At 42.1% G+C, this 26,938-nt stretch overlaps 1 protein-coding gene and 1 long non-coding RNA gene across 2 annotated transcripts; both read left to right on the top strand.

The window, feature by feature from the left end:
* The first annotated feature begins 273 nt into the window (after window positions 1-273).
* On the top strand, window positions 274-1,902 carry LOC142929725 (uncharacterized). Its single transcript, XR_012945880.1, has 3 exons — window positions 274-611; window positions 1,022-1,105; window positions 1,794-1,902. It is a non-coding gene; the product is annotated as an uncharacterized LOC142929725 (long non-coding RNA).
* A 698-nt stretch (window positions 1,903-2,600) lies between these two features.
* LOC142929664 (ubiquitin carboxyl-terminal hydrolase 36-like) lies at window positions 2,601-8,060 on the top strand. Its single transcript, XM_076071369.1, has 12 exons — window positions 2,601-2,639; window positions 2,954-3,152; window positions 3,550-3,747; window positions 3,886-3,996; window positions 4,332-4,434; window positions 5,007-5,074; window positions 6,106-6,176; window positions 6,339-6,412; window positions 6,532-6,640; window positions 7,047-7,190; window positions 7,684-7,784; window positions 8,048-8,060. Exons 1-12 carry the CDS (start codon window positions 2,601-2,603, stop codon window positions 8,058-8,060), a joined length of 1,230 nt encoding a protein of 409 aa, XP_075927484.1.
* The last annotated feature ends 18,878 nt before the right edge of the window (window positions 8,061-26,938 follow it).

Raw genomic sequence — 26,938 nt, forward strand, 5'->3', positions numbered from 1 at the left:
GTGGAAACGTCGTGAGAATTTTATTGTTTCCCTTCTACGTGACTTTACCGAAAGAACTAAGATTAAAAATGCAGTTGTGTGGCGTCGGTGTAGTCGGGAGTCTGTGACGTCATGTGACACTTGTCATAAGGTGTCTTATTGAAACGTCACTGCAGTCCGGCGCGTGACGTCAAGTGACACTCCTCATAAGGTGTCGTATTGTAACGTCACTGCAGTCCGGCGTGTGACGTCACATCCTACAGGCTCTTCGGATTTCTTGGGAAGCAGAGGTGTCTTCACTTGCCCTCTGGCGTTCTCGTGATAAAATTTTTTGGAAAGTTTCGGTGCTCTGGCACATTGGTGGCATGGCCACCATGAAGAAAGGTGTAAAGAAATTATTCAGAAAGTTTTTCAAAAAGCTATGCTGCTGTTGCCGAAGCAGTTCTGATGATGAGGACACCTATGCTGGGACCTCGCTGGGCAGTCCTGCTACGGTTCGCAAGGGCAGCCCTCTTTCGAGTCTGGTGAGCAGCCGTTCCAGTGAGAGCGTTTTTCAGAGCTGCAACACCAGTTTAACGTCAACGAGTCAGGAGGCATCAATCGTTGGACACAAGGAAAATGATCTGACTAAGGTAAGGGCAGTAAGATCTGCTGCAGAGAGGGAGATGACTCACAGCGGGTGACTGGGCACATCTAACAGTCTGTGCTAATAACTAGAAACATTCAATAATTCGTTTTTATTTGGAGAACGAAACATTGCAGTTAAGAGGTTCATTTGGTTTACCTATATATGGACAGGGTACGCCTGAAGCACTACAACAGAGTGTGACGCTAAAGCCGACATAAAGCAGGCTCACGTTGTTGAAAGCCTCAACAACAGTTTGAGACTGAAAGTGAGGAGACATCATCATCATCTGATGGACAGAAGTCAGATTCGTTGAATCAGATTAAAAAAGATGCAGTCCTCTTTCGAGTCTTTTGAAAGCTGCAACACCAGTTTAAAGTCGTGATGCATGTTGAACATCTTTCGCACCGTACCTAGGCAAACGTGCTGATCGGAGATGCGGGGAAGGACGGTGAGGAGACATCATCATCTGATGAAAGCAATGCAGATCATCTGACTAAGGTAAGGGAGGCTGTAGGAGCAACAAAGAGGGAGGATAAATCACAGCGGGTGACTGGGTACATCTAACAGAGTCTGCTAATAACTAGAAACATTCAATAACAATTTCTTTGTTATTTGGAGAACGAAAAATATCAATTCAGAGGTTCATTTGGTTTACCTATATATATGGACAGGGTACGCCTGAAGCACTACATTAATTTAAAAGTCGTACTAACTACCTAAAAACTACGCTGAGCCAAGTGATAATCTTCCCACAGAGTATGACGCTAAAGCCGACATAAAGCAGGCTCACGGTCTTAGTTCTTTCGGTAAAGTCACGTTGAAGGGAAACAACAAAATAATAAAATATATAAAGCAATAAAAATTATCACGACGTTTCGACCATAACACAAACGGTCGTCTTCAGGTGTGTTGGTTTGCATGAATTTATTTAAAAACGGTGAATTTTATCCATTTATTTATTTATTTAAAACCCGTTGGCGCCACGCGCAACGATTTGGCAGTTTATCGTTACTGCAGTCACGATAGCTTTAAATCAAAATTTCAGGCTCACGTTGTTGAAAGCTTCAACAACAGTTTGAGTCAGAAAGTGAGGAAAAAAACGGCAGCCCCCTTTCGAGTCTTTTGAAAGCTGCAACACCAGTTTAAAGTCGTGATGCATGTTGAACTTCTTTCGCACCGTACCTAGGCAAACGTGCTGCTCGGAGGTGCGGGGAAGGACGATGAGGAGACATCATCTGATGAAAGCAATGCAGATCATCTGACTAAGGTAAGGGAGGCTGTAGGAGCAGCAAAGAGGGAGGATAAATCACAGTAGGTGATTAGGCAAAATTCAATTATCACGTATGCTTTCGTGACCAAAATCATCCATAATACCGTTTTGTCCTTTCTTTTTTTCTTTTGGGTTAGATTACCGGCGAAACGTCGTACTCGGATTGTAAATGTTGTGGCTTGGCTCTCCAACACACCGGTGTGCTGTACTCGTAACGAATTGGCACGATCTGTTTAAGTGGTAAACCTTACAAATTGGCTGTGTCGGATTGTGGCCGGTTTAACGAAACATTTATATATTTACACGATCTAACAAGAAGAAAACCTGTAGTATAGATCAGTATTGATAAAATTAAGGTAAAAAATTAAAGTTTACGTTGCAAAACTTACAAAGAAGACCAGTCCACACGTAAAGGTGCAGCCTTGAAATTGTTTGATCATACGATTGCTCGCGGTTGGGTTTGCACGAGAGGAAACTCACCTTCTACACCCACCAAACATCTTGGAAAATGTGGGAGCACCCACACCTGACCCCACAACACACATGGCTTGTCCATCGACTACCTGTGGTGTCCCTATTTATACTGCTGGGTGAATAAAGGTGGGAAGGATGTATTTCTACTGACATGCCAGGAAATTGTGGCACCAAATTCCGTACGATAACACCAGATTGCTAACCGTTGCATGAATAGCACATTAAGCCATTTGAGTATTTAAAATATGCATGATTTCCAATTTCACGCACTGCAAGAATGGGGAGGGCGTATGAAGGGATGTATACCCGTATGGGAATGTGTGTCCATATGGGTCTGTATTTGCGCTCAAGTGATATCACATGCATCTTTTTAACGTAACGTCTTCAGAATATCACTAAGGAGAATTTAGACATAGAGTATGTTTTTGTCCAACTTCTTTGGAAACAAAGATAGATCCTGGTATCTAAAAGCAGAGTCTCCATTATTAGATTGGCTTGCCATGTTGTTCGAAATAAGAATCCGCACTTAGCAGTTTGAGCAATGCTGCAGTGTAGTGGCGATGCGTGTCTGTGACTTAAGGCTGCTTTTACTGCTGCCGTAGCAGGAGGCCAAGAGTATTCAACAGGCAGAAGCGGACACCATCTCCAGCATCGTCGTCAAGGATGAGGCATCCACATCACCCCCGGCGGTGTCAGCAGCAGATGACAAGGGGCTGGAGATCCAACACAGCACCGTTCCATCCGCCGTGTCTTTCGTGACCGAGTCCAGCACGACTGGGCTGCACAAACCTAATGCGGGAGGTAAGTGTTTGCTGGCGTGACCCTGTCCCTCCGATTAGTATGGATGGCGACGCACGGTGTGAAAGAAGTTCAACGTGCACACATACGTACACTTTGATATCTCGTCACGCTGCTGTGGTTGTCTAGCCATTGCTGTCGATGTAAAACTTACAGGCTGAAGATGCTCTTCAGGCAATTCTGATTACTAGTGCTGAACACTTCAAAAACATTTAATACATTTGCATCTCGCCAGCTGGTGAAGAGGATTGTGTCTACCTAACAGCACCACAAAAAAAATGCCAGCACGGGTACAGGCTAAGACACCCAATTTGTAAACCATTCCCTTCAGTAGTGCTGTGAGTTATAATAAAAGTGCTGTGAACGTTAATGATGTGTTTCCATCATGTCATGTGTGCAGATGAGGACAGCATTCCATCTTTAGAATTCACAACACCTGCGACAGACAACTTAGTTCTCAAGTGGCAGGAGGATCTACATGAGGGTGCTGGGCTCAACAACCTCGGGAATACGTGTTTCGTGAATGCCAGCCTGCAGGGCCTCACGTACACGGCGCCGCTGGCAAACTTTTTGCTTTACAGCGATCACTCATGGACCTGTGAGTTCTCCCAAGATATTTTGCATTCGAGACGAGCTACAATCGAGTGTTGTGTAGATTACCTGGCTGTGCGCGGCTGGGCAATTTGTGCGATTGGTTTGTATTTTCACTGTGTGTCACCCCTGCCCCTCTTCACAGGCAAACAGACTGAGTTTTGCATGATGTGTCTGTTGGAGAAACACGTCTTCAACACCTTCATGAATCGGGGCATGGCCATCGATCCCATCGACATAGTTCTCAATTTCAAAAGTAAGTTCCAGCACAATTCCCAAGTGTCTTTGACGTTGAAACATCGGTCATCTCAAGATCTCCTGAAAGGGCAGTTTGAATCAGTTTTTGTATACAATATCGAACAGAAAATTACTCGTTTTGGTCAGCACTGATTTTACAACTCCAATGCATCGGATGTTCTTCCGGTCCTGCATTACTCTCTTGATGCTCGTTCTAAACACTGCCAGCCATACCCAGTTCTGTGATTAACCCACAAATCTTCCAATTTAGTTGATGAGGGACTTCATAAGCTATATACTTTGCCAGCAACTGTGTGACCACATCATCTGTGACCTCTGTCCATTTCCACACAGACATCGGCGAGGACCTGTGTTTTGGCAGGCAGGAAGATGCGCATGTCTTTCTGAGTTACGTGATAGATACGCTGCACCAATCCTGCCTCTTCAACCAAAGCCAGTAAGTACTGCATGCCCCAGCAAACTCCATAAATAGTTGCACAATACCAGCACATGGATGCCTGGATTGTTCAGAAAAAAATATGTTCTCAGGATAACCAGGCTACAGTCTACATTATTGACTGCCAATACGCTCACCAAGCTTAAAAACCAGGCTACAGTCTACATTATAGACTGGCAGTACGCTCACTCCGATTAAGAACCAGTCTACATTAGTGGGTTTTTTGTTTTTTTAATTGTATATTTTATTATTCATATTTGTATTCACTTTATTTTAATTATTATTTAACAAATACACTAAATGCATGTTTCTAAATATGGAGGGAAAAATCGGTGGGCTCGTATAAAAAAAAAATACACGCAACCACAGGGAGAGAATGCAAACTGCAAATTTACAGGCGTCAGCATTGGGATCAAACCCATGACCTGTATAGCTGGCGAGGTAGTTAAGACATTGCCACTTCAGCGAGTTAATACTAGTAGGGAAAAACATGTAACTCTCCCGAGTGTTCATCTCGTAAAGACATTGCCTCTGGAGTAGCTGTCTGTGTGTTTCATTGCGTGTTTTTCCAGGCTGAATATTGACATGGAGACCCCAACATTGATCCACCAGATCTTCAGGGGGTACCTGAAATCGAGAGGTAGGTACCTGTGCCCCTTCTGGAAACATTCACCCTTTAAGTAGTGATTTCACCCAATTTCACAATCCATACTGGGCTATGCAAGCTCTCGCATGCAACCTTATATTCTCTGTAGATGTAAAAAAAAACACGTACACAAGGACATAAGCACACATGCACAAAATATGCATTCCCTTTCCCGTTTCTCTTTCATTGTTTACAAGTTATATCATTCACTCTACTCCCATTCCTGTGGAGTTCTCTAGGTTAAAAGGGGTTGCATCAACTATACGAACATCTTTTGATTTAAAGCTTTCGTGACTGCAGGGATTCATATTCTTGGTTCTTTCGGTGAAGTCACCACGTAGAAGGGAAACTATAAAATAATAAAAATATAATACAATATACGAACATCATTAACTGGATTGTGCTAATGCTTATTTCTTTGACCACGCTGCGACGAGGCTACCCAACATGCAATCTGCCAGCAACATTTTAAACTTTAACATTGAATACAAATTAGTTTATGTCATCATTCATGTGACAATTTTAGCAGACCATCCCGATCATCATTGACTACACAAGTGAGAAAAGATGCCGAATACGGAAATAGATTTCACATGCTTATTACGCAAGAGTTTATCAAAGGTTTCTGTACGCCAAATGTAATTTCTCATCAGGCCACGTGGTGTACAGTGCAGTATCCAACTCGTAGCCCACCCTATGTTTCTGGCTTCTGTGCTATGAATAAAGATCACTCCTTAAAATGTCACCAATTGCATATTTTTCCTTGTAAGGCAGTGCTATTGACGAATGTGTTGAGTACCTGTGATTTATGTTAGGGCACCACTGCCAACACAGTATCAACAATAAATGTATTTAGTAGCCATTGCTGCTTTCACCAAATATGTTTTTAAATAACAATTATAGTCGCATCTGGGTTGGTGGTATTTGAACATTTTCATATTAGCCAGTTAACGTGTGAATACTTTTGATGATTATGCAATGTGCAGCAGTAATATTGTATGTTTTCATATTATGTGTTTTCACAGTTGAGTGCACGCAGTGCTTCAGCATCTCAGACACGTTGGACTCTTGCCTTGACATCTCTCTTAATATCAACGTAAGAATTGGGAAGGCTGCAGCCTGATGTCGATTTTTTTGTCATTCATTATATTTATGTACCACAACCAGTTGACTGCAGAGAGCCACTTAGCTCATTATTTTCTGAATTTCTATTCAAAGTAATAATTTTCCATGATTGTGCTTTCTTGGCTTTTGACAGAAATCCCTGGATCTGGTGAAGGCTTTGTATGAATTCACAAAGACCGAGAATCTTTCAGAATACAGATGTGGAATGTGAGTATGCAATCTTCCATCGTGCACCTTTAAACGTTCGTGTATATCCCCATTTATACAGTGTGTGATGAAACACGCACCTCGTCCGTAAACTAACGTTGCTATTGTCTGGCGAACAGGTGCTCACGCGTGGGGAAATCAACAAAGCGAGTGAGCCTGCACGTGGTGCCCAATGTGCTTATCGTCACCATTAAGCGATACGATGAGTTTGGGCACAAAATCGACAGGGTGAATTTTACTTCCTGCACAGAATGCAAACTGATATTCAGATATATTTTGTATTCAACGTTTTTTGTCATTTGGACGTATTGGCGGTACACCGGTGCAGCATGACACACCGGTCCTCATAAAACAGTAGAACATCAAAATGTGAACCGACACTCATCTTCCGACTGCTTTGAGATCACGATAAATTATTTTGACGCAGCCCCACAAAATTTCCTGAAATGGGTTGGGAATAGCTGGAAAATATATCATCGTGAAAAATGTGATTTTAGTTTTTTATATATACGGTGCACCAGTGTACCGCCAATACGTTAATTTGCTCCCTTCTTCTGCCCCTGCTTAGCCAGCTCCCTATTTTCCTCTCTTTTAATGCTTGGCCCATCACTGTCTCCTCCCTCATCCCTTGTAGGAGTTCCTCTTCCCTGAAAAACTCGACATACGGCCGTTCATGTCTAGTCAGGTTGTGCAAGAGTCGCAACTTTATTCACTCTACTCGGTGATTGTGCACCACGGGACCACCACCAATAGCGGCCACTACTACTCGTACAACAAGGTGATGTTCTGCATGATAAACAAAAAAACAAATATCCCCCATATAGCCTTACCCGACTGTTGGGGCAAGTGCTGTTCATGAGCACCTGTCAAAGCCAGAATGACACACGCGGGGGTGGGTGGCCAGCACTACACCCGGCCGCCTTTGTCCCCTGAGTGGTAATTTTTACATATTGCACCATGTGTTCATTTGAGGCTGAGTGGACCGAGGGAACGAGGCCCACGACCAGTTGAGATAATCGTCACTGGTGTTACGTCGTAAGCGGGAATTGACCTCTGGTTGCCGGGTTCGTAGTGCAATGTGCTAACCGCTACGCTACTGTTTCCCTCTATGATAATACATACACACACACACACACGAAGCATATGAGTACACGTGTTAACTTCCATATAATATTCCACTTTCATGATCTGTCACTATGGCTGGCTTTTAAATGAGTCAGGTGCAATTGGGTAATGATCGTAATTAAGTGTACATGTATTTTTTCCTTCAGGTCAGCAATGGCAGCTGGTTCAGAATGGACGATGCTGACGTGGAGCCAGTCGCCAAGTCAGAGGTTCTTCAAGACCAGGCCTACATCCTCTTCTATATGCGGTAAGTTGTACTCATGATGTATTTTCACAAACCATAAAACCTCAAACTGGAGAATTTACCCTAAGTCAAACAGTGTTGTCTGACAGTGTTGTACGCACTCTTACTCGGCCCACAATTATATTTTGAAGGTGGTTACCACGTGAGTTATCAGCCATTTTCGGTGCAATTCATTTCTCTAGGTAGTTTCAATGACAGGCAGTTTTCTGTGGTGTCCTGTTGGCCAGTGGAATAATTGTGATGGTGATGATGTGTGCTATGTGTAGGTCACCAGAGTAGAATGCCATCCCAGTGGACATCGAGGACTCTCAGTCTTCAAACTGGGTGGCATCAAGAACACACAGAGAGCTCCGAAGTGCTCGGACTACACAAAGGACACTCAAGGAAGAAAGAAGACGAGCCGGAGACACACTGCATACACACACACGCGCACCTTAGCAGACACATTGGAGACTTAGAGATTTAGACTGATATCAGATGCTCCCTCCTTACAGGCAATCCCCGGGTTACGGAAGCATTAGGTTCCCGAGGAAGATCCGCAACCTGAATTTTCCGTATGTCGGAAACTCAACAATTTCCCCCAAATCTAGATAAAATCCCATAGCCGGAAATAGTTGTGCCTCCCGTACCGTTTTCTTTAATTACTGTAGTTTCATCCCTATAATCCGGGGACTGCCTGTAGCTAGTTTTCAATCCTAACCCACCTAGTGAGCGATAATGGTCTAGGTTTCTCAAAAGGAAGGACATTAATAAACATCTGATATGATGGGATAACTTTCACAAACATTTGTTTAGATTTTCTTTGGTTCTTTCGGTAAAGTCACGTAGAATGAGTGGGCTCACATGACATTGACTTCTCCAAGACGGAGGTTCTTTGCAAACCAACTGGCTACCATGAGAGATTCGTTCATGAGGCCATTCACATATACAAGCACAGAGACAATTTCAACCGAGAAGATGGATTCAGGCTTAGTAACCACTGGAAAGATGTGTTAAATCATTTCTGTTCTTAATTAATTGTAATTTTACGATGACCTTCAGACCGCAGCTCTTTCGCCAGCATTGCCTCTTAATACCTCTCACACCACGGTTAATGGTATGGTTTACAACATGGAGTATACTAGGGCTTCGCAGCTGTCTCTCTCCCCCTCCTCTGTTCCGACCATGGACGAACTCGTCCGTCTGAACGGGGCCCGTAGCTATCCGTGGTACGGAAATTTGAGGGTAAGAATCCACCCATTTTTTCGCCATATAGCATTGTGATATATAACGACTTATGGTTGGTAGCTTAGCTGATTGGAGAATATAGAGTTTATTGATAACATGAAGGTAATTTATATTTTAATTTTTATTGGTTCACTATATAGTACTGTGAATAGCTCAGATGTGTAGTCATTTCTGTGACCAGTCACCAGCAAATCACCCAGTTATTTCAATGCTAAATTCGCCTAGTTATTTCAATGCTAAATTCTCCTGTTTTGATTTGTACTAAGTGCCTCGGTGAATGTGTATGCTCTGACTTCAACGTAACTATTTCTGTAGCAGTTACAAGCGAATGCCTTAATTTAGCTATTTCAATGCTAAATTCTATGCTAATTCCTTTTAACAATGGGTGCCTCTGCGGATGTGTATGCTTTAACTTTTGACATAGCTATTTCTGTGACCAGTCACAAGCTAATCATTCAGCCTTTTCAATGCTAAATTTTATGCTAATTCCTTCGTCAAGGCTCTTTGTTCCTCTCACACAGCTTAAAAGCCGTGATCTGAACGTGGCTCTCTCACTCCAGCGCTGTTCTACCAGACAGTCTCGCTCCCTTCACCTGATGAAGGCCGCTTGTGTTGTGGCCGAAACGTCGTGAGAATATTATTGTGTTATTTTATTTTATCAATTTATTCTTTTATTCTCATTCTACGTGACTTTACCGAAAGAACCAAAGAAGATGAATCATTGCAGTCACGAAAGCTTTAAATCGAAATTTGTTTAGATTATTGATTATTTTGCTGTAATAAATTTCTATAAGATAAACCAGTTTATTAAGCTATCATTTGTTGCCAGGTTGCTTCTGAATGAGAGGCTCATAGCTCAGTATGCTTTACCTGGTAGGATAAAACATAGTTTAGTATTATTTGTATATATTTGCTATACTTTTCACTGTCAAGTTTTTGTGTTGTGTTGTATTATTCTCACCTGCCCCGACTGGACATCTGTGAAAAAGAGGTTTATAGCTCATCGGATTCCTGCTGTATAAATAAATATTCTGATGAGCGTTAACGGAAAGGTTTTGTTTGTCCCAACATAGTCTACCATGTGGCTGTCATGAGTAACCATCTGTTTTTTGTTGCACCGAAATTATCTGAAGCTACATGTTGTGTAGACTCGGTGTTTGTGTAGATGTGATAGTTTTAAAGATGGTATGCTAGGATTTTAAGTCTTGCCGGTATGTTGTCTATGTATTGGTGCCATGTCATTGCGCTTGAGCGTTTCCAACAGCACTGCCTCCATCAAATCCAGGGGATCAAGTGCAAGTGTCCTCCATGCTGACACCACCAGCATTGAAGCAATACTTCTAAAAAAACAACTCTGATGGACTGGCCACTGCTTCCGCGTACCTGAGAACTGCCTTCCCCACCAGATCCTTTTCTCCCAGCTCTCTAATGGGCAGCGGACGAGGGGAGGACAAAGTAAGCAGTTCAAGGACACCCTAAAGTCCTCCCTGAAGTACAGAAACATCAGGCTTCGAGATTCGACGGAGTAGGCTGCCGCCCACCTTGGGTGGCGCTGCTGCATCCACCAGGCGACGGCCCACTGAGACCCAACGTCTTGATGCCGAATCGCTGCCAAATAACAACAGAAAAGGAAGCTAACCCAGCATTGTGGCTCCCACTTCTATCTGGGACCACGTGACCCCAAAGCTCAAAGATCTGCAGATCGTGAATTGGACTCCTCAGCCACCTCAAGATCTGATGGGTGTCATCCTCGAACCCCAAGGGGCTGCCACCGATGAAGACGAAGTCCACACCATCTCCGCATGCACCCATTGTCCACCAAACATGCGGGCAGGCCATCTCTTATATAACCTCTAACCAAATATTACAGATAACCAAATATTATAAGCAACATTGATGGAAATGTGCACAATTAGAACAGCTCACTTGATCAAAGTTCAACCAATGATCGTCTCGACAATATTTGCTTAATTTGCAACTTTGCTCATGGAATTAAAATGCAAGATAAATTACATCCATAATAGAGGTATTTTGGGTTAGTTCGCTTAAATATATAAATGTGTCGTTAAAACCCGCCACCACCCGACACAGCCAACTAGTAAGGGTTGTCACGTAAACAGAACATGTAAATTGGTCACTAGTACAGCACATCGGTGTGATGGAGAGCGAAGCCACAACATTGACAATCTGAGTACGATGTTTCGCCAGTAATTACAACCAGCTTCATCAGGCGACAACCAAATTTGTGAAGTCCACCTGTTTCCTTATAGAGGCGTAGATGTGGTAACCACACTTCTACGCTCTTGCGCAAAGTGGGGGTGTGGGGATTAATGAGGCAACGTACACTCTGCATGTGGATTATGAGAGCCCTTTGATCTTGTCCTTCCTGTCCATTGTGTGTATTAAAATAGCCCTACCAACGGTAATCACTATTGAAGTATGGTGGCCTGTATAGGCGTGGATTTAAACAATTTATTATTTGATGATTCACAGTAAATATAACAGGTCACAGTGATATGTAGTCATGTTTTTTTTTCATCTCTGTGATGGGGTGATTTTAAAATATTTTTACAGTATTATGTTTGTTAGTGTTGGCTCTTTCCAGGCTGCTGTTGTGGGCAGCAGAGGGCAGTGCAGCAAAATCAATTGTACTTTCTTTGCACTCATCTATGCAACGCCACCTTGACTAGCGTGGTGAAGTATGGTCAATAACCTCACGGCCCGCAGTGTGGAGACCCTCATCCAGCAGTGGATTGACACGTGACTTTAAATACAGTACTACCTTATATATTTGTAGTGGGTTCGAATTAGGTGCACACACGACTCCTTGGGAGGCAACGCTGATTTATTAGAACGGTAAGTAATATAACACTGCACATAAGGTGGTGACCACCGACCTACTCTAGCTAACACATACTTCTCAAATACTCTAGCGTGACCCAGCCAGGTGGGCTACTGCCAGGTCCACTGACTGGATGCTTGACTCTTCTTGGCATCTTCACGATGCATCTTCGTTCTTGATACGGGCAGCCTCGAACCTCGTGAGGCGGCTGCTTATTTGGGCCTCGGCGTGCCCGGGCCCCGCCCCGGCCACACCTCCCTTCGAGAACCCTCTCGAAGCCCCCCTGCTGTCCACGTGCCCTCCAAGGTGCCCCCTAGGCCCCCGGCCCCCACTGGGGTCCAGTCACGTGTCCAGCCGGGGTCACAGAGTGCCATGGCCTCACACCACCATCGTGGCCTCCCGAGCCCAGCACCGGCCCTGACGTCATTCCCGCCTCCTGTGTGTGTGTGTGGAGGCCTCCAGCCTCCACACACACACACACAATATATATCATTCCACACACACACACACACTATATATATCATTCCACACACACACACTATATATATCATTCCACACACACACACACTATATATATCATTCCACACAACACACACACTATATATATCATTACACACGCACACTATATATATCATTACACACACACACACTATATATATATCATTACACACACACACACACTATATATATATCATTACACACACACACACTATATATATCATTACACACACACACACTATATATATCATTCACACACACTATATATATCATTACACACACACACACTATATATATCATTACACACACACACACACACTATATATATCATTACACACACACACAATATATATATATCATTACACACACACACTATATATATATCATTACACACACACACACATTATATATATATCATTACACACACACACTATATATATCATTACACACACACACACACTATATATATATCATTACACACACACACACTATATATATATCATTACACACACACACACTATATATATATCATTACACACACACACACACTATATATATCATTACACACACACACACTATATATATATCATTACACACACACACACTATATATATATATATCATTACACACACACACACTATATATATCATTACACACACACACAATATATATATCATTACACACACACACAATATATATCATTACACACACACACACAATATATATATCATTACACACACACACACAATATATATATCATTACACACACACACACAATATATATATCATTACACACACACACACAATATATATCATTACACACACACACACAATATATATATCATTACACACACACACACAATATATATATCATTACACACACACACAATATATATATCATTACACACACACTATATATCATTACACACACACTATATATATCATTACACACACACTATATATATCATTACACACACACTATATATATCATTACACACACACTATATATATCATTACACACACACTATATATATATCATTACACACACACACACTATATATATATCATTACACACACACACTATATATATATCATTACACACACACACTATATATATATCATTACACACACACACTATATATATATCATTACACACACACACACTATATATATCATTACACACACACACACTATATATATCATTACACACACACACTATATATATCATTACACACACACAATATATATCATTACACACACACACTATATATATCATTACACACACACTATATATATCATTACACACACACACTATATATATCATTACACACACACACTCACTATATATATCATTACACACACACACTCACTATATATATCATTACACACACACACTATATATCATTACACACACACAATATATATATCATTACACACACACTATATATATCTTTACACACACACACACTATATATATATCATTACACACACACACACACTATATATATCTATCATTACACACACACACACACTATATATATATCTATCATTACACACACACACTATATATATCTATCATTACACACACACACACTATATATATCTATCATTACACACACACACACACTATATATATCTATCATTACACACACACACTATATATATATCTATCATTACACACACACACACACACTATATATATATCTATCATTACACACACACACACACACTATATATATCTATCATTACACACACACACACACTATATATATCTATCATTACACACACACACACTATATATATCTATCATTACACACACACACACACTATATATATATATCTATCATTACACACACACACACTATATATATATCTATCATTACACACAATATATATCTATCATTACACACACACACACTATATATATCTATCATTACACACACACACTATATATATCTATCATTACACACACACACACTATATATATCTATCATTACACACACACACACTATATATCTATCATTACACACACACACTATATATATCTATCATTACACACACACACTATATATCTATCATTACACACACACTATATATCTATCATTACACACACACTATATATATCATTACACACACTATATATATCATTACACACACACTATATATATCATTACACACACACACTATATATATCATTACACACACACACACTATATATATATCATTACACACACACACACTATATATATATCATTACACACACACACACTATATATATATCATTACACACACACTATATATATCATTACACACACACTATATATATCATTACACACACACACTATATATATATCATTACACACACACACTATATATCATTACACACACACACTATATATATCATTACACACACACACTATATATATCATTACACACACACACACAATATATATCATTACACACACACACACAATATATATATATCATTACACACACACACACTATATATATCATTACACACACACACACAATATATATATCATTACACACACACACAATATATATATCATTACACACACACACAATATATATCATTACACACACACACAATATATATCATTACACACACACACAATATATATCTCATTACACACACACACACTATATATATTTCATTACACACACACAGACTATATATATATTTCATTACACACACACTATATATATATTTCATTACACACACACACTATATATTTCATTACACACACACACACACTATATATATATTTCATTACACACACACACTATATATATTTCATTACACACACACACACTATATATATATTTCATTACACACACACACACTATATATATATATATTTCATTACACACACACACACTATATATATATTTCATTACACACACACACTATATATATATTTCATTACACACACACACTATATATATTTCATTACACACACACACACACTATATATATATTTCATTACACACACACACACACTATATATATATTTCATTACACACACACTATATATATATTTCATTACACACACACACACTATATATATATTTCATTACACACACACACTATATATATATATTTCATTACACACACACACTATATATATATTTCATTACACACACACACTATATATATTTCATTACACACACACACTATATATATATTTCATTACACACACACTATATATATTTCATTACACACACACTATATATATTTCATTACACACACACACACTATATATATTTCATTACACACACACACACTATATATATATTTCATTACACACACACACACACTATATATATATTTCATTACACACACACACACACTATATATATATTTCATTACACACACACACACACTATATATATTTCATTACACACACACACACACTATATATATTTAATTACACACACACACACACTATATATATTTCATTACACACACACTATATATATATTTCATTACACACACACACTATATATATTTCATTACACACACACTATATATATTTCATTACACACACACACTATATATATATTTCATTACACACACACACACACTATATATATTTCATTACACACACACACACTATATATATATTTCATTACACACACACACACACTATATATATATATTTCATTACACACACACACACTATATATATTTCATTACACACACACACTATATATATTTCATTACACACACACACACACTATATATATTTCATTACACACACACACACACACTATATATATTTCATTACACACACACACACACTATATATATTTCATTACACACACACTATATATATATCATTACACACACACACTATATATATCATTACACACACACACTATATATATCTCATTACACACACACACTATATATATCTCATTACACACACTATATATCTCATTTCACACACACACTATATATAATTTCACACACACACACTATAATTTCTCCTCTCCGCGCTCCGCCAACTCAAACACTCGAATTCCCCTCAGCACCGTCCGCTCATACTCCTTGTCTCCCCACACAGTCTCTTCTTCACTCCCCGCACACACAGTGGTTCTCTCTCTATCTCCCTCACACACATTGACTCGTCTATCTCTTCACACGCAGTGACTTATCTATCTCCGTGCGACGAGCCCAGCGCAGCTAGACTCAACCCTCTCCGGAGACGACTCACAGTATCGCCTTTCTACAGCGTTCAGCGCAGCAGAGTGGAAGGAATCGTAAGTAGAGGAGAGGTAAGTTTGGGCTATTGAATAGAGGGTAGAAAACGGAGCTATATGCAGGATAAGCTGAATCTGGACTCCTCGAGGAATAGGTTTGGAGGGCCTGCTGACTCGCACAGACACTAGTAGTTAGCGGGATACTCGCGCGGCATAAAACCACTAATAGGATAAAGCTGTACTCTTTGGTTCTATTGGGTAAAGTCACGTAGGTAAAAAAATAAAATAACAAAAATCACGATGTTTCGGCCACAACACAAGTGGCCTTCATTAGGTGAAGGGGACCGTACTGTCACGAGGACAGCGTTGGAGCGAAGACAGTCCAGCCCAGGTCGCGTCCTTTTAAGCTGTGTGGGAGGAAACCAAACGCTTTGACAAAGGAATTAGCATAAAATGACCGTAAAGCACAAGAGGACCGGCACGGAGGGGGGGAGGGGGTGTGAAGTGGAACGTAGAGGACCGGCACGGGGGGGGGGGGGGAGTTTACAAATGTAGGTGTGAAGTGAAATAAGCTTCTGTGAAAGTTCGGTATATCACTATTTGGATAAATACCATTGAAAATTAGTTTAATGTTTGGTATGATTTAGAACATCTTTCCAATGTTTCGATTTAAAGCTTTCGTGACTGCAATGATTCATCTTCTTTGGTTCTTTCGGTAAAGTCACGTAGAATGAGAATAAAATAATAAATTGATTAAATAAAATAACACAATAATATTCTCACAAAGAGAGAGAATATTATTATATTATTGTGTTATTTTATTTTATCAATTTATTATTTTATTCTCATTCTACGTGACTTTACCAAAAGAACCAAGGAAGATCTTTCCAATGGTTGCTTAATTTGAAACCATCTTCTCGGTTGAAATTGTGTCTGTGTTTGTAAATCTGAATTGCCTCGTGGATAAATCTCTGATGAAAACCCGTGGGTTTACAAAGGACCTTGGTATCGGAGAAAACTATATCGTGATCACCAACAGCATTGTAACAGTGGTCAGCTACGGCAGAATCATTCGTTCTGCCGTGTTTCAAATCTGATTTGTGCTCGCGAATTCGGTCAGAGACATGTCGTGTCGTCTCCCCGATATAGCAATCATCACAAGTGCAGCTCAATTTGTAAACCCCGGGGTACTGTAAGTCAGGAATGACATCGTTCACGGATGGGATCAGATCACGAAATTTGCGTACTGTATTGAACCGGACCAGGAACTTGTGTTTGTTTAGAATTTTGGAGATCTTTTTAGTAACGCCTGCTATATTCATTCGCTCGCTTGTCTGCTTCCACACATTTGCTTGGCCTGAGAAAAAGCAATTCCGCTGTGATATACGTATAAACAGTATGTATTTTTTTTGCACATGCTATCGCGATGTTGTGTTGTAATATACCGCTCACTTTACAAGGTCGCACATTTCTGGTGGCAGTCATTCGGGCTTGTGTGTTCCATGTTATAAACTAACCAAGGATAAGAGTGGCCACTCATGTGTGAAATTGTCGTCAGCGCTGCCGTACTTAAACCAGATGCTGCAGATGCCGTTCGCGAAAATAAAAAAAAAATACTGGTTTGAAACTTCATTCGATTGCAGGCCCCAAATCTGCAGTCCATCGTTGTATTGTACATATATTGTACCCTGGTGTGCTTTTAATTGAGCACATCAACGTACATGACATTATAAGACGCTTTCCGATTTTGTACAGATCGTCATTACGTTTACAGAAAAAACTTACGTAAAAAACCTCGCGTATTATTGTATGCCTACTATGGCCGTCTGCTCATGTGGCATTTATAAGGTCTACCTTGCAGTAATGTAATTAAATATCTACCATGTATATTAATGCCACCTGTGACAATCACCCGGAATGTACCCGATCTCGGAAGCCAAGCAGACTTGAGCTGGATAGTGATAAATAGGTGGTCATACCAGCTTGTTAAAGGCTTTGGGGCTACATGCAGGAAAATCCACTGTTCTACTGCACTTTTATGATCGCCACGTTTGGTCCATGCCTGCAAACCACTGATCGGAATGGTGAAGTATGGTCAAATAATCATACCGGTGTGCAGAAGCCCTCGTAATAATCGATTATTGAATGCAACCGGTGAGGGTGCCGATGATTGCCTAGAGCAGTGTTCTTCATTGCAAGTCCCGCGGGCCACTGGTGGCCCCTGATGGCCTTTAGTGTGGCCCCTAACGGGCAGCCCCCGACAATACAAATTTGAAAAATGTTCATCGTGCTGTCAAATCACAATAATTTTAAATACGTGGCGACCATCACACTGATGTGTTATTGGCGAAAGTAGCCCCCCCCCCACCTCTGAAAATTAGAGAAAAACACTGGCCTAGAGCATGAAGATTGGGTCTGGGACGTGACCTCCTTCCTCCACCAGCTCGTGTTCCACGGCCGACTCGATCTGCACGCACACCCACTCGGTCCACGGATCATCCACGGGCGCTCCCTGCGGGAAGGTCATTCCACTTTGTAATTGCAGTAATAATATTTGAATTACCGATGGTCGAGATCAATTAAGGAGTTACAGCCAAAGAAGAGGAACATCTCAAAAGAGAACTTCAATCGCGCAGATGGAGCGATTACATCGGCTCGTGCGCACGTGGCTCTATGCGTTGTTACATTGAACATCGCTCGCGGACCTGTAATGGCTTGGGGAGGCCTTCATCAAGTCGTAAATTGATCATGGCTGCTGATGCTCCTGCGTGGATAGCATTCATCCAAAAAGGTAGATAGGTTGATGGACTCAAGTGTGCTTTTTTATTAGTATGGTCGAGAGACGCAAGATGGAATTTTGTCAGTAAGGTTCGCCTCCAATGGGCCGTGGCTCTTGACCATATTTGTGTCACATGGACCATGAGAAAAGCCACCCAAGCGGGAGGTAAACACGCTACTCACAAAGCTCCGTGTACATGATTCAAATCCTTTTTCTGCACACTGCCCTCTGCTGGTAGCTCACCTGAAGTGACACAACTTGGACTTTAAAAACGTAAAATTACACCACATTTAATGGCCACGTGACAAATAATGCTAATTACGCAGGAAAGTCACATTCAGTCTCGAGATTACTTGTCAGGAGGGTTCTGGTGCGTTGGGACGTTTTGCAAATCGCATGAAGTTTGGCTTCACGTGAAAGGAATACTGGGAGAAAACAACGCGTAACACGAGGATAACGTGTGGGGTTTTTTCTGTATCTGCACAGGCATCTCCTTGCATCCTCGGGAGTCGAGCCGATTTAGGACTGGAAAAATCGGCGTGATCCACCAACCCCTTTCCCTAAAAAAAAATCAAAGCGTATGATCGCGCGTGTGTGTGTGTGCCATGATGATAATCGGCGGCGATTCCGCGTCCGCTCCACGTTGCAGAGGATTTACGTTTCGATTCCTGCGGACGTCCCGATAATTATACACCTCTGGAGTATCAACTACAATAGATTAGAATGCATTTTTAAACACGCAGTCTGCTTCGCATCCAAGATCCCCGTGGCGTCATTCGCAAGCATGAAGCCATTGTGCGTGCCGACGTTTTTCTCCAAATTTGTGACGTAAAAAAAGTACCCGCGATTGGAATCATGGCAATCATCACCCCCACAGACTGCAAAAACGTGGTAGGACTGGCCTGAAAAAAATTGATTATTGGGTAAACAAGCGTTATGGAAAAACATAATTTCGAGGATGAGTATGATGAACTGTTAGGGATGACCTATTGATGGCGAGGCTCAATCGTCAATGCAGCTGATGAAGAATACGAGTCCAATCCCATCAGATCAGGGAGCTAAGCAGGGTTCAATCTGGATAGGGCTTGTATGGGCGACCACTACTACGCACAAACAGGTGCTATAGGCTGCTGCGGGGCTACGTAAACAATCGTTCTGTACTTCAATGCATCCACGTATATGCTGCCCACCTTTTACTGGTAGGAACGAAGTTGTAACTGAGTGTACCAGCCTGCAATAGATTAATGCGTCCGTCCGTCCGTTCCCTTTCATAAGAAGTGAAATCTCGTGCTGTTGGGTGTCACAATACTTCAACGAAGTCAAATCTCGTGCTGTTGGGTGTCAAATCAGCAAAAGACAGCGCAGAGACTTGATATGTCTTATTGCACCCAACATTTGGAAGTCACATTATCTCACTTGCGAACTTCGCTTTTGGGGCTGTGGCAAATTCACTGACGCCTTTCTCAGTCCCGAATTCCACAGTGCAAGCCCTTCCCACATTCATCCTGCCAGCAGCTTGCGGAACACCCATCATCCGCGCTGACAGGGCGAAATATTCCTACAAGAGTCCGTGAGAGCTTGAAGAGACCCGAGCTGTCATCTATTAAATGTGACGGGTTCATTATTTTGTATTGTGTGCACAAATCCAGATATTATTATCAAACAAAATAATATCAAACCCAAATGTTAAGGGGTATTAATTTCAAGGGCAAATTTGAGCCTCTTCATGCCATTGTATCTTAAAATTTATTTCAATTAAAATGTATTTCAATAAAAAAATTACGTCTATAGCAAACGCAATTCAATTGATGTCAAAAGTAAGCTCAATTCAATTCAGTGCATTTTAGTGAATAAAATAGGATAAAATAGACGACTCCTTTGTTCATTTCATTCCAAAAGGCATACGAAGTACAGACTACCAGAAATAGCTCACGATTTGGCTATTCTATTCTTATTGACTCAAATTTTGTTTATTTTCCTGGTGACAAATAAATCTACATGGAACCGAGCCAAATATTCTTCGAGTAAATAGACAGCTTTGGTACATTTTCAGCTAATAACATTGAATAAAATGGACGCCCCCTTGAACATTTAGTGAATAAAATTGGATAAAATGGACGACCACTTTGTGCATTTTATTGCAAAAGGCAGAGGAAATATCCCGTGTTGTATATTTTACAAATGGATTTTTTCTGTATACTTAGTTCCTTTCACAACAATGTGCTCACACTTGTGGATTCGGCACTTTGAGTTTTTCTCGGTACAAGACATGAACACCATGAGCAACAACGACTTCGAAGACACCGACGGATTTTTGGATGCCACCGTTGAAAAGCTGCTTGCTGAAACAGAGGCCGCATTTGTTGCTGGAACCCTTTACAAAATCGGAGACAAAATCGCAGAGGCCATCGACCCAAAGCCAATCCCAGCAGGCGCCGCAACTGCGCCAACCCCATCCAACATGCAACCACCACCTCAATCGTAGTTTAGTGATCCAAGATAGTATTTCATAGTGGAATAATGAACTATCGAAGACTCTCGAAGCCTTGTCTCTCAGTTTTGTCATGACATATTCAACACAAATTTACAGGTATAAGGCCATAAGCCGGTCATGTTTCGATTTCGAGCAGAAATGCTAATAATCCGGAGTCTAAAGCCCCATACTACCGTATACCGGGAAACAAATCCTCATTTTTTTTAAATGCAATTGTTGTCATTTTTCGGCCCAGCCCTTAACAATTTTATGATACATTGCTCCAAAATGAGCAGATTTCAGTCAATAAGGATTTCACCATTCCATTCCTCTACAGAGGTTAATTTGTCCGAAGAACCCTCAACGATTTTGAGGGCAAAAAAGTGGGAAGACGCTCTCAATTTGCACAATTTTACGTAACAATGTCATAAAATTGCGCAAAATTCCAATGTTCCTACCAGCCCACCCTGCAAGGACCTGTTACCCCGCACTGACCAGTGCGGTGAAGTATGGTCAAACAACCCCCACGCACCGCGCGGCGCCGAGAGGCGCTCATCCAGTCGTGTGTGGCGTGTCTATCAAAAGATTCGATTCATTTTCTCACCGCTCCCGGCGATTTCTTGCTCCGCCTCCTCGCCAAGCCTCGGGGTCTCTGCGGAGGAGAGCTCCAATAAACTGCTGCTCTCCCCCGGTTCCTCGCCGCCTGCCGGCCCGACCGACTCGGCGGCGCGAGCTCTTGGGTCACGGGCCCGCGGGCACGGCCTTTGAAATCCCCACGAGAGGCCCCTCTCCCGTGCCCGAGATCCGCCTTTGTCTCCTCCATCCCCGTTGGTCGTGTTGCGCTGCTGCCCGACGCGATGGTGGAGCCGTGCCCAGAGGTGCACTCGGCCTCGGGTGCTTTGGGGAAGGATCGAGCTGGCGCGTCGGCGGGTGGCGAGTTGCGCGTTTCGACGGAAGAGACGCTGAAGTCGTCGTTGAAAAAAATGTCAGGGTCATTGTTGACGTTGTCGCACTCGCCGGAATGAAGGCTATTGTCGCTGAGCTCGTCATCACCAACACTACCATCATCGTCGTCACGAACTTCACCACTGCGATTTCTTTCAAACTCTGCAACATTCATGATTTTGTCGGCAAAATCAATGTCCTCACCACCACCGTCAGCATCATGACCACGAACATTGACACCATCTTCTTCATCACCACCGCCCACTTCTGCCATCATCATCATCATCACCGCCACCATCGCATATTCCTTGGAACTTGACCGGCCGCACGGCACGTCTCCCGAATCCGTCTTCTTCCAAAGGGGCCCCTTTGGCTCGTTCCCCCCGGCGGAGGAGACTGCAGCGAGCCGCCAAGAGCCAAACTGACACCTCCCTCCACCACGGGAGCCCCTTTCAAGGTGCCCCACTCTGTTGCGTGCCCGTACACTCGAGTCGCAAAGCTGTGGTCCGCCGTCAAATCCCCTTGCTCCAGGCTCTCAACCACGGGCGACAGAGGCTTTGGAGAGTCCACCCAGAATCGAACCGCCCTGGGAAACGCGCCGTAGCGAGAGTTCTACAAACACCGGGCCATGGCGTTGTTGTTGTTGTTGCTCGCGGAAAGTAATTTAAAAGTTCGTGAATTAAATCACAAAAAAGACAGGCCTCTTTCGCACGGACTTAAGTCAATGCTTGTGAATCCAAAATGTAATACGCATGAACGGTCGTGATTAAGCTATACTCCTGAAGTATGGGGCATATAATAGTCTGTGCTAATAACAAGTTTTGTTTTTTATCTTGTTTTTGAATCCCGAAACATTTTTGATCGGAGATTGAATTGGGTTAGCTATGTTGTATATGCCCCCCTTTCCATCTTAATATTAACACGTAATTTTTCAATACATATAGATACATATTTCTATTGTTTCTTTTAATTTTAATAATGAATAAAAACACCAAACCAGGCCTCAGCATGGCATGTGGAGGTCATATTTACCTTGACCCACTAACACGATTTTGACGTTCAGAGCCCTCCCAGGGTCAGAGGGAGCAGAGAGAGAGCAGAGCGCAGCGGATTGCAATGGGGCTGATGTAAACACAAAGCCAGGGTCACTGGGAGGTTGCGTTAGCCTAGATCTAGTTAAGTCAACAAAGCTAATTGGTTCTGCATTACTATTAAAGTAACTTAAAGTCGGAATTTAACGACAGGGTAGGCTAAAGTTATTGATCTTCACACCCACTTCAATTGAACCCTGCCACAAGCTACGTCAATGTAACCATCACCCGTCTATTAATTTAATATGAAATGTATTCACATATTTTAATAATTTCTATACGACTTGACCCGAAGCCTATAACAATCAGGTTTTCCTAAGTCAACATAAATGATCTAGCCTCCACCCATACGCAAATAATAAGCAGGGTTAAAGTAAGAGTAGAGAGGAAAAGAAATGCAAGCGCACAGCAAAACTGCAACATAAGCAAAGGGCGATGTTAAACCCAGGGTCGGAGAGAAAGGGAAATCCCGGCCGTCTTTGTATCCCTGCAGCGCGGGGTAGGAGTGTGTATACGCTTGGGGAAACACGAGTCAAACACCGCAACGAGAAGCTGACTCAGACCTTGGATTAATACAGAATCATAACTATGGAACTCAGATGAAATGAAATGTTAACTTAAAACTTTTTAACCATTTCTTTGTGCGTCGGTGAAAGTCGGAGGGAATATCGCCCCTCCCTCCAGGTTGTGCACCCAGACAGAGAGGTGCCTTCGAGACAATTTATAACATTTGATTGTTTTACTTGTGGGTTTTATGGTAGGAGTATGACAACGGAATATACCGTGGGTGATGCACAAGGACACACACTGACACACGTACAGACACACACACGGACACAGATACATACGGACAAATCCTGACACAGCAAAAATCGAAAGAAACCCCGCCTTGTGGGCAGGATCCGAGTGAAGGGATTTTTGGGCATAAAAAGAGAATCCTGAGCATTGAAACCTCAGTTCGACCCGGGGGGGGGGGGGTCGGCTCACCAGAGTTCGACCAGTGGGTCGACTCACGGGAGACAGTTCGACTCGGAGGAGCAACTCACCAGAGTTCGACCGGGGGGGGGGGGGGGGGGGTCGACTCTCGGGAGACAGTTCGACTCGGAGGAGCAACTCGGAAGAGTTCGACCAGGGGGGTCGGAACTCGGGAAGTTCGACTCGGAGGAGGTCGGAACGCGGGGAGTTCGACCAGTGGGTCGGCTCAGGAGCAGTTCCAATCGGGAACGAGAGCAACAGGTCGCCAGCCGGCGAGCTGCAGAGCAGGGGGCGGCGAGCAGAAGCCAAAGTGGCCCCGTCGCTACCCACTGACGTTGGCAAGACTCGCAGGGTAGTGAGGCGTCACCTAGTGTGATTTCCAAGAGCTGAAAGACAGAGTATTGCTGATTCTACATTGAGTCCAGCTGCAAAGCGACCGACGCACCAAGCAAGAGCTTCTGCAAACCAGAGCAAGAGCACGTGCGACTTGAGTCATCCAGCAGTGGAGAAAAACCTGTTTTCAGCAAACCAGCAACGAGCAGGTTCGAGTTCTCCACCCAGAGAGAGGGAGCGTGCCGATGCAGCTCATCCAACAGCGGAGAGAAACTGCTTCAGCGAACCAGCACGAGCGTGATCGCGCAGCTCATCCAGCAGTGGACAGAGGTGTCCACTGAGCGGAACTGAGAGCGATCAAGCAACTCTCCCCCGTGGACAGAGGCTGGCTGCTGTGTGGAGGAGGGCGCGATTCGTATGATGCACTCCTACACACCTCACCGCTCTAAAGGGAGCGAGGCTACTTCTCCTACAAGCGATGCCAACTTCAGCGTATGGCAACGCAAATAATTAATTCCAAACACTGACTATTCAAAACAATTCATATCACTCAAACATACACAGGTCCTTAACCAGAAGCGAACACTCAAGTCCGTGAACCATCTGGCTGTGGAAGCATCGTTCGTGTGATAACAGTCCGTCATTTATAAGTATATTCATAATTTCCCTCTTCAATATTTTGTTTTGGACTGTACTTCTAATCGCATAAGTTACCAACCGATCCATCAATACGAATTAGCCTTGGCACCTTCGCCACGGAGCTACGCTCCCGGGGAGGAATCGTGCTAAACCGATTTTTTGATCATACAATCTTATTCACGAATTAATTAATTAATCTCCCGTGAGATAACACGTTCCGCCGCATACCCTCACACTAAGCCATTTCGGTAATCTTATATTCTGTCCGGTGGATCTGTTGTTACATTTATGCCTTTGGAAATAATAACTGTTTGATTGTCTTTTTATATGAATACCGTTGCATGTTAATCAATCGCCTGTGATAATGTGCTGACCATTTCAAGCATAATGATCGTTCATATTATAATGTATAAGCTTTTGTGTAGCATAGCATTTGCATGTTCTGACTCTCTCTCTCTCACTAACAGCAATCGCTTTATGCGGGGTCCATGTGTTATCAAAGTGAAATCGTACAGTCGTTGATGATACTGTCTTGATACCGTGTGGATACCGTGTTGAAGTTCCGAGATTGAGAGTCACATACATATTATAGTTAAGGTTTAATTAGAAAATAAATTGATTAATACAGAAGTGGTCGTGTGATTCTTTCCTGAAGTTTTTGCATAAGATCTGTATCCTGCGACGAGATATGAACTCGGGAACCTAAACTATAAACACACCAATCCACACTCATTAAACTAAAGCGAACGATGTGAACATGGGACCTAAAATATGAACACTCGGGGAGTGTTAAAGCGAGAATCATTGTATTATGCTGATCAATAATACGAAGTTAGACAACGAGGCCGAATTGACACTAGGGTAACTGCACACGATTGATTGCGTTATCCTGATTGATAACCCCACCTCGTCAACGAGGCGGGGACCTGATTATCATGAAGGCTATCATTAACACAACCACTCGTATAAATTAATACGATCACCTCTCTAATTAGCATAGTTATACGCATAATTACACGAATTAACATAATTTTGGATTAATTATGCAAATTTCGAATTTCATTTAATTTTAATTATTTGTCATCAATTTTCACACACCCACATATACAACAGCTACATTTCAGCAGGGTC

This window comes from Petromyzon marinus, chromosome 33 (assembly GCF_048934315.1).
Source record: "Petromyzon marinus isolate PM22_M1 ecotype Great Lakes invasive population chromosome 33, UKy_Petmar_22M1.pri1.0, whole genome shotgun sequence".
NCBI classification, from domain to species: Eukaryota; Metazoa; Chordata; class Hyperoartia; order Petromyzontiformes; family Petromyzontidae; genus Petromyzon; species Petromyzon marinus.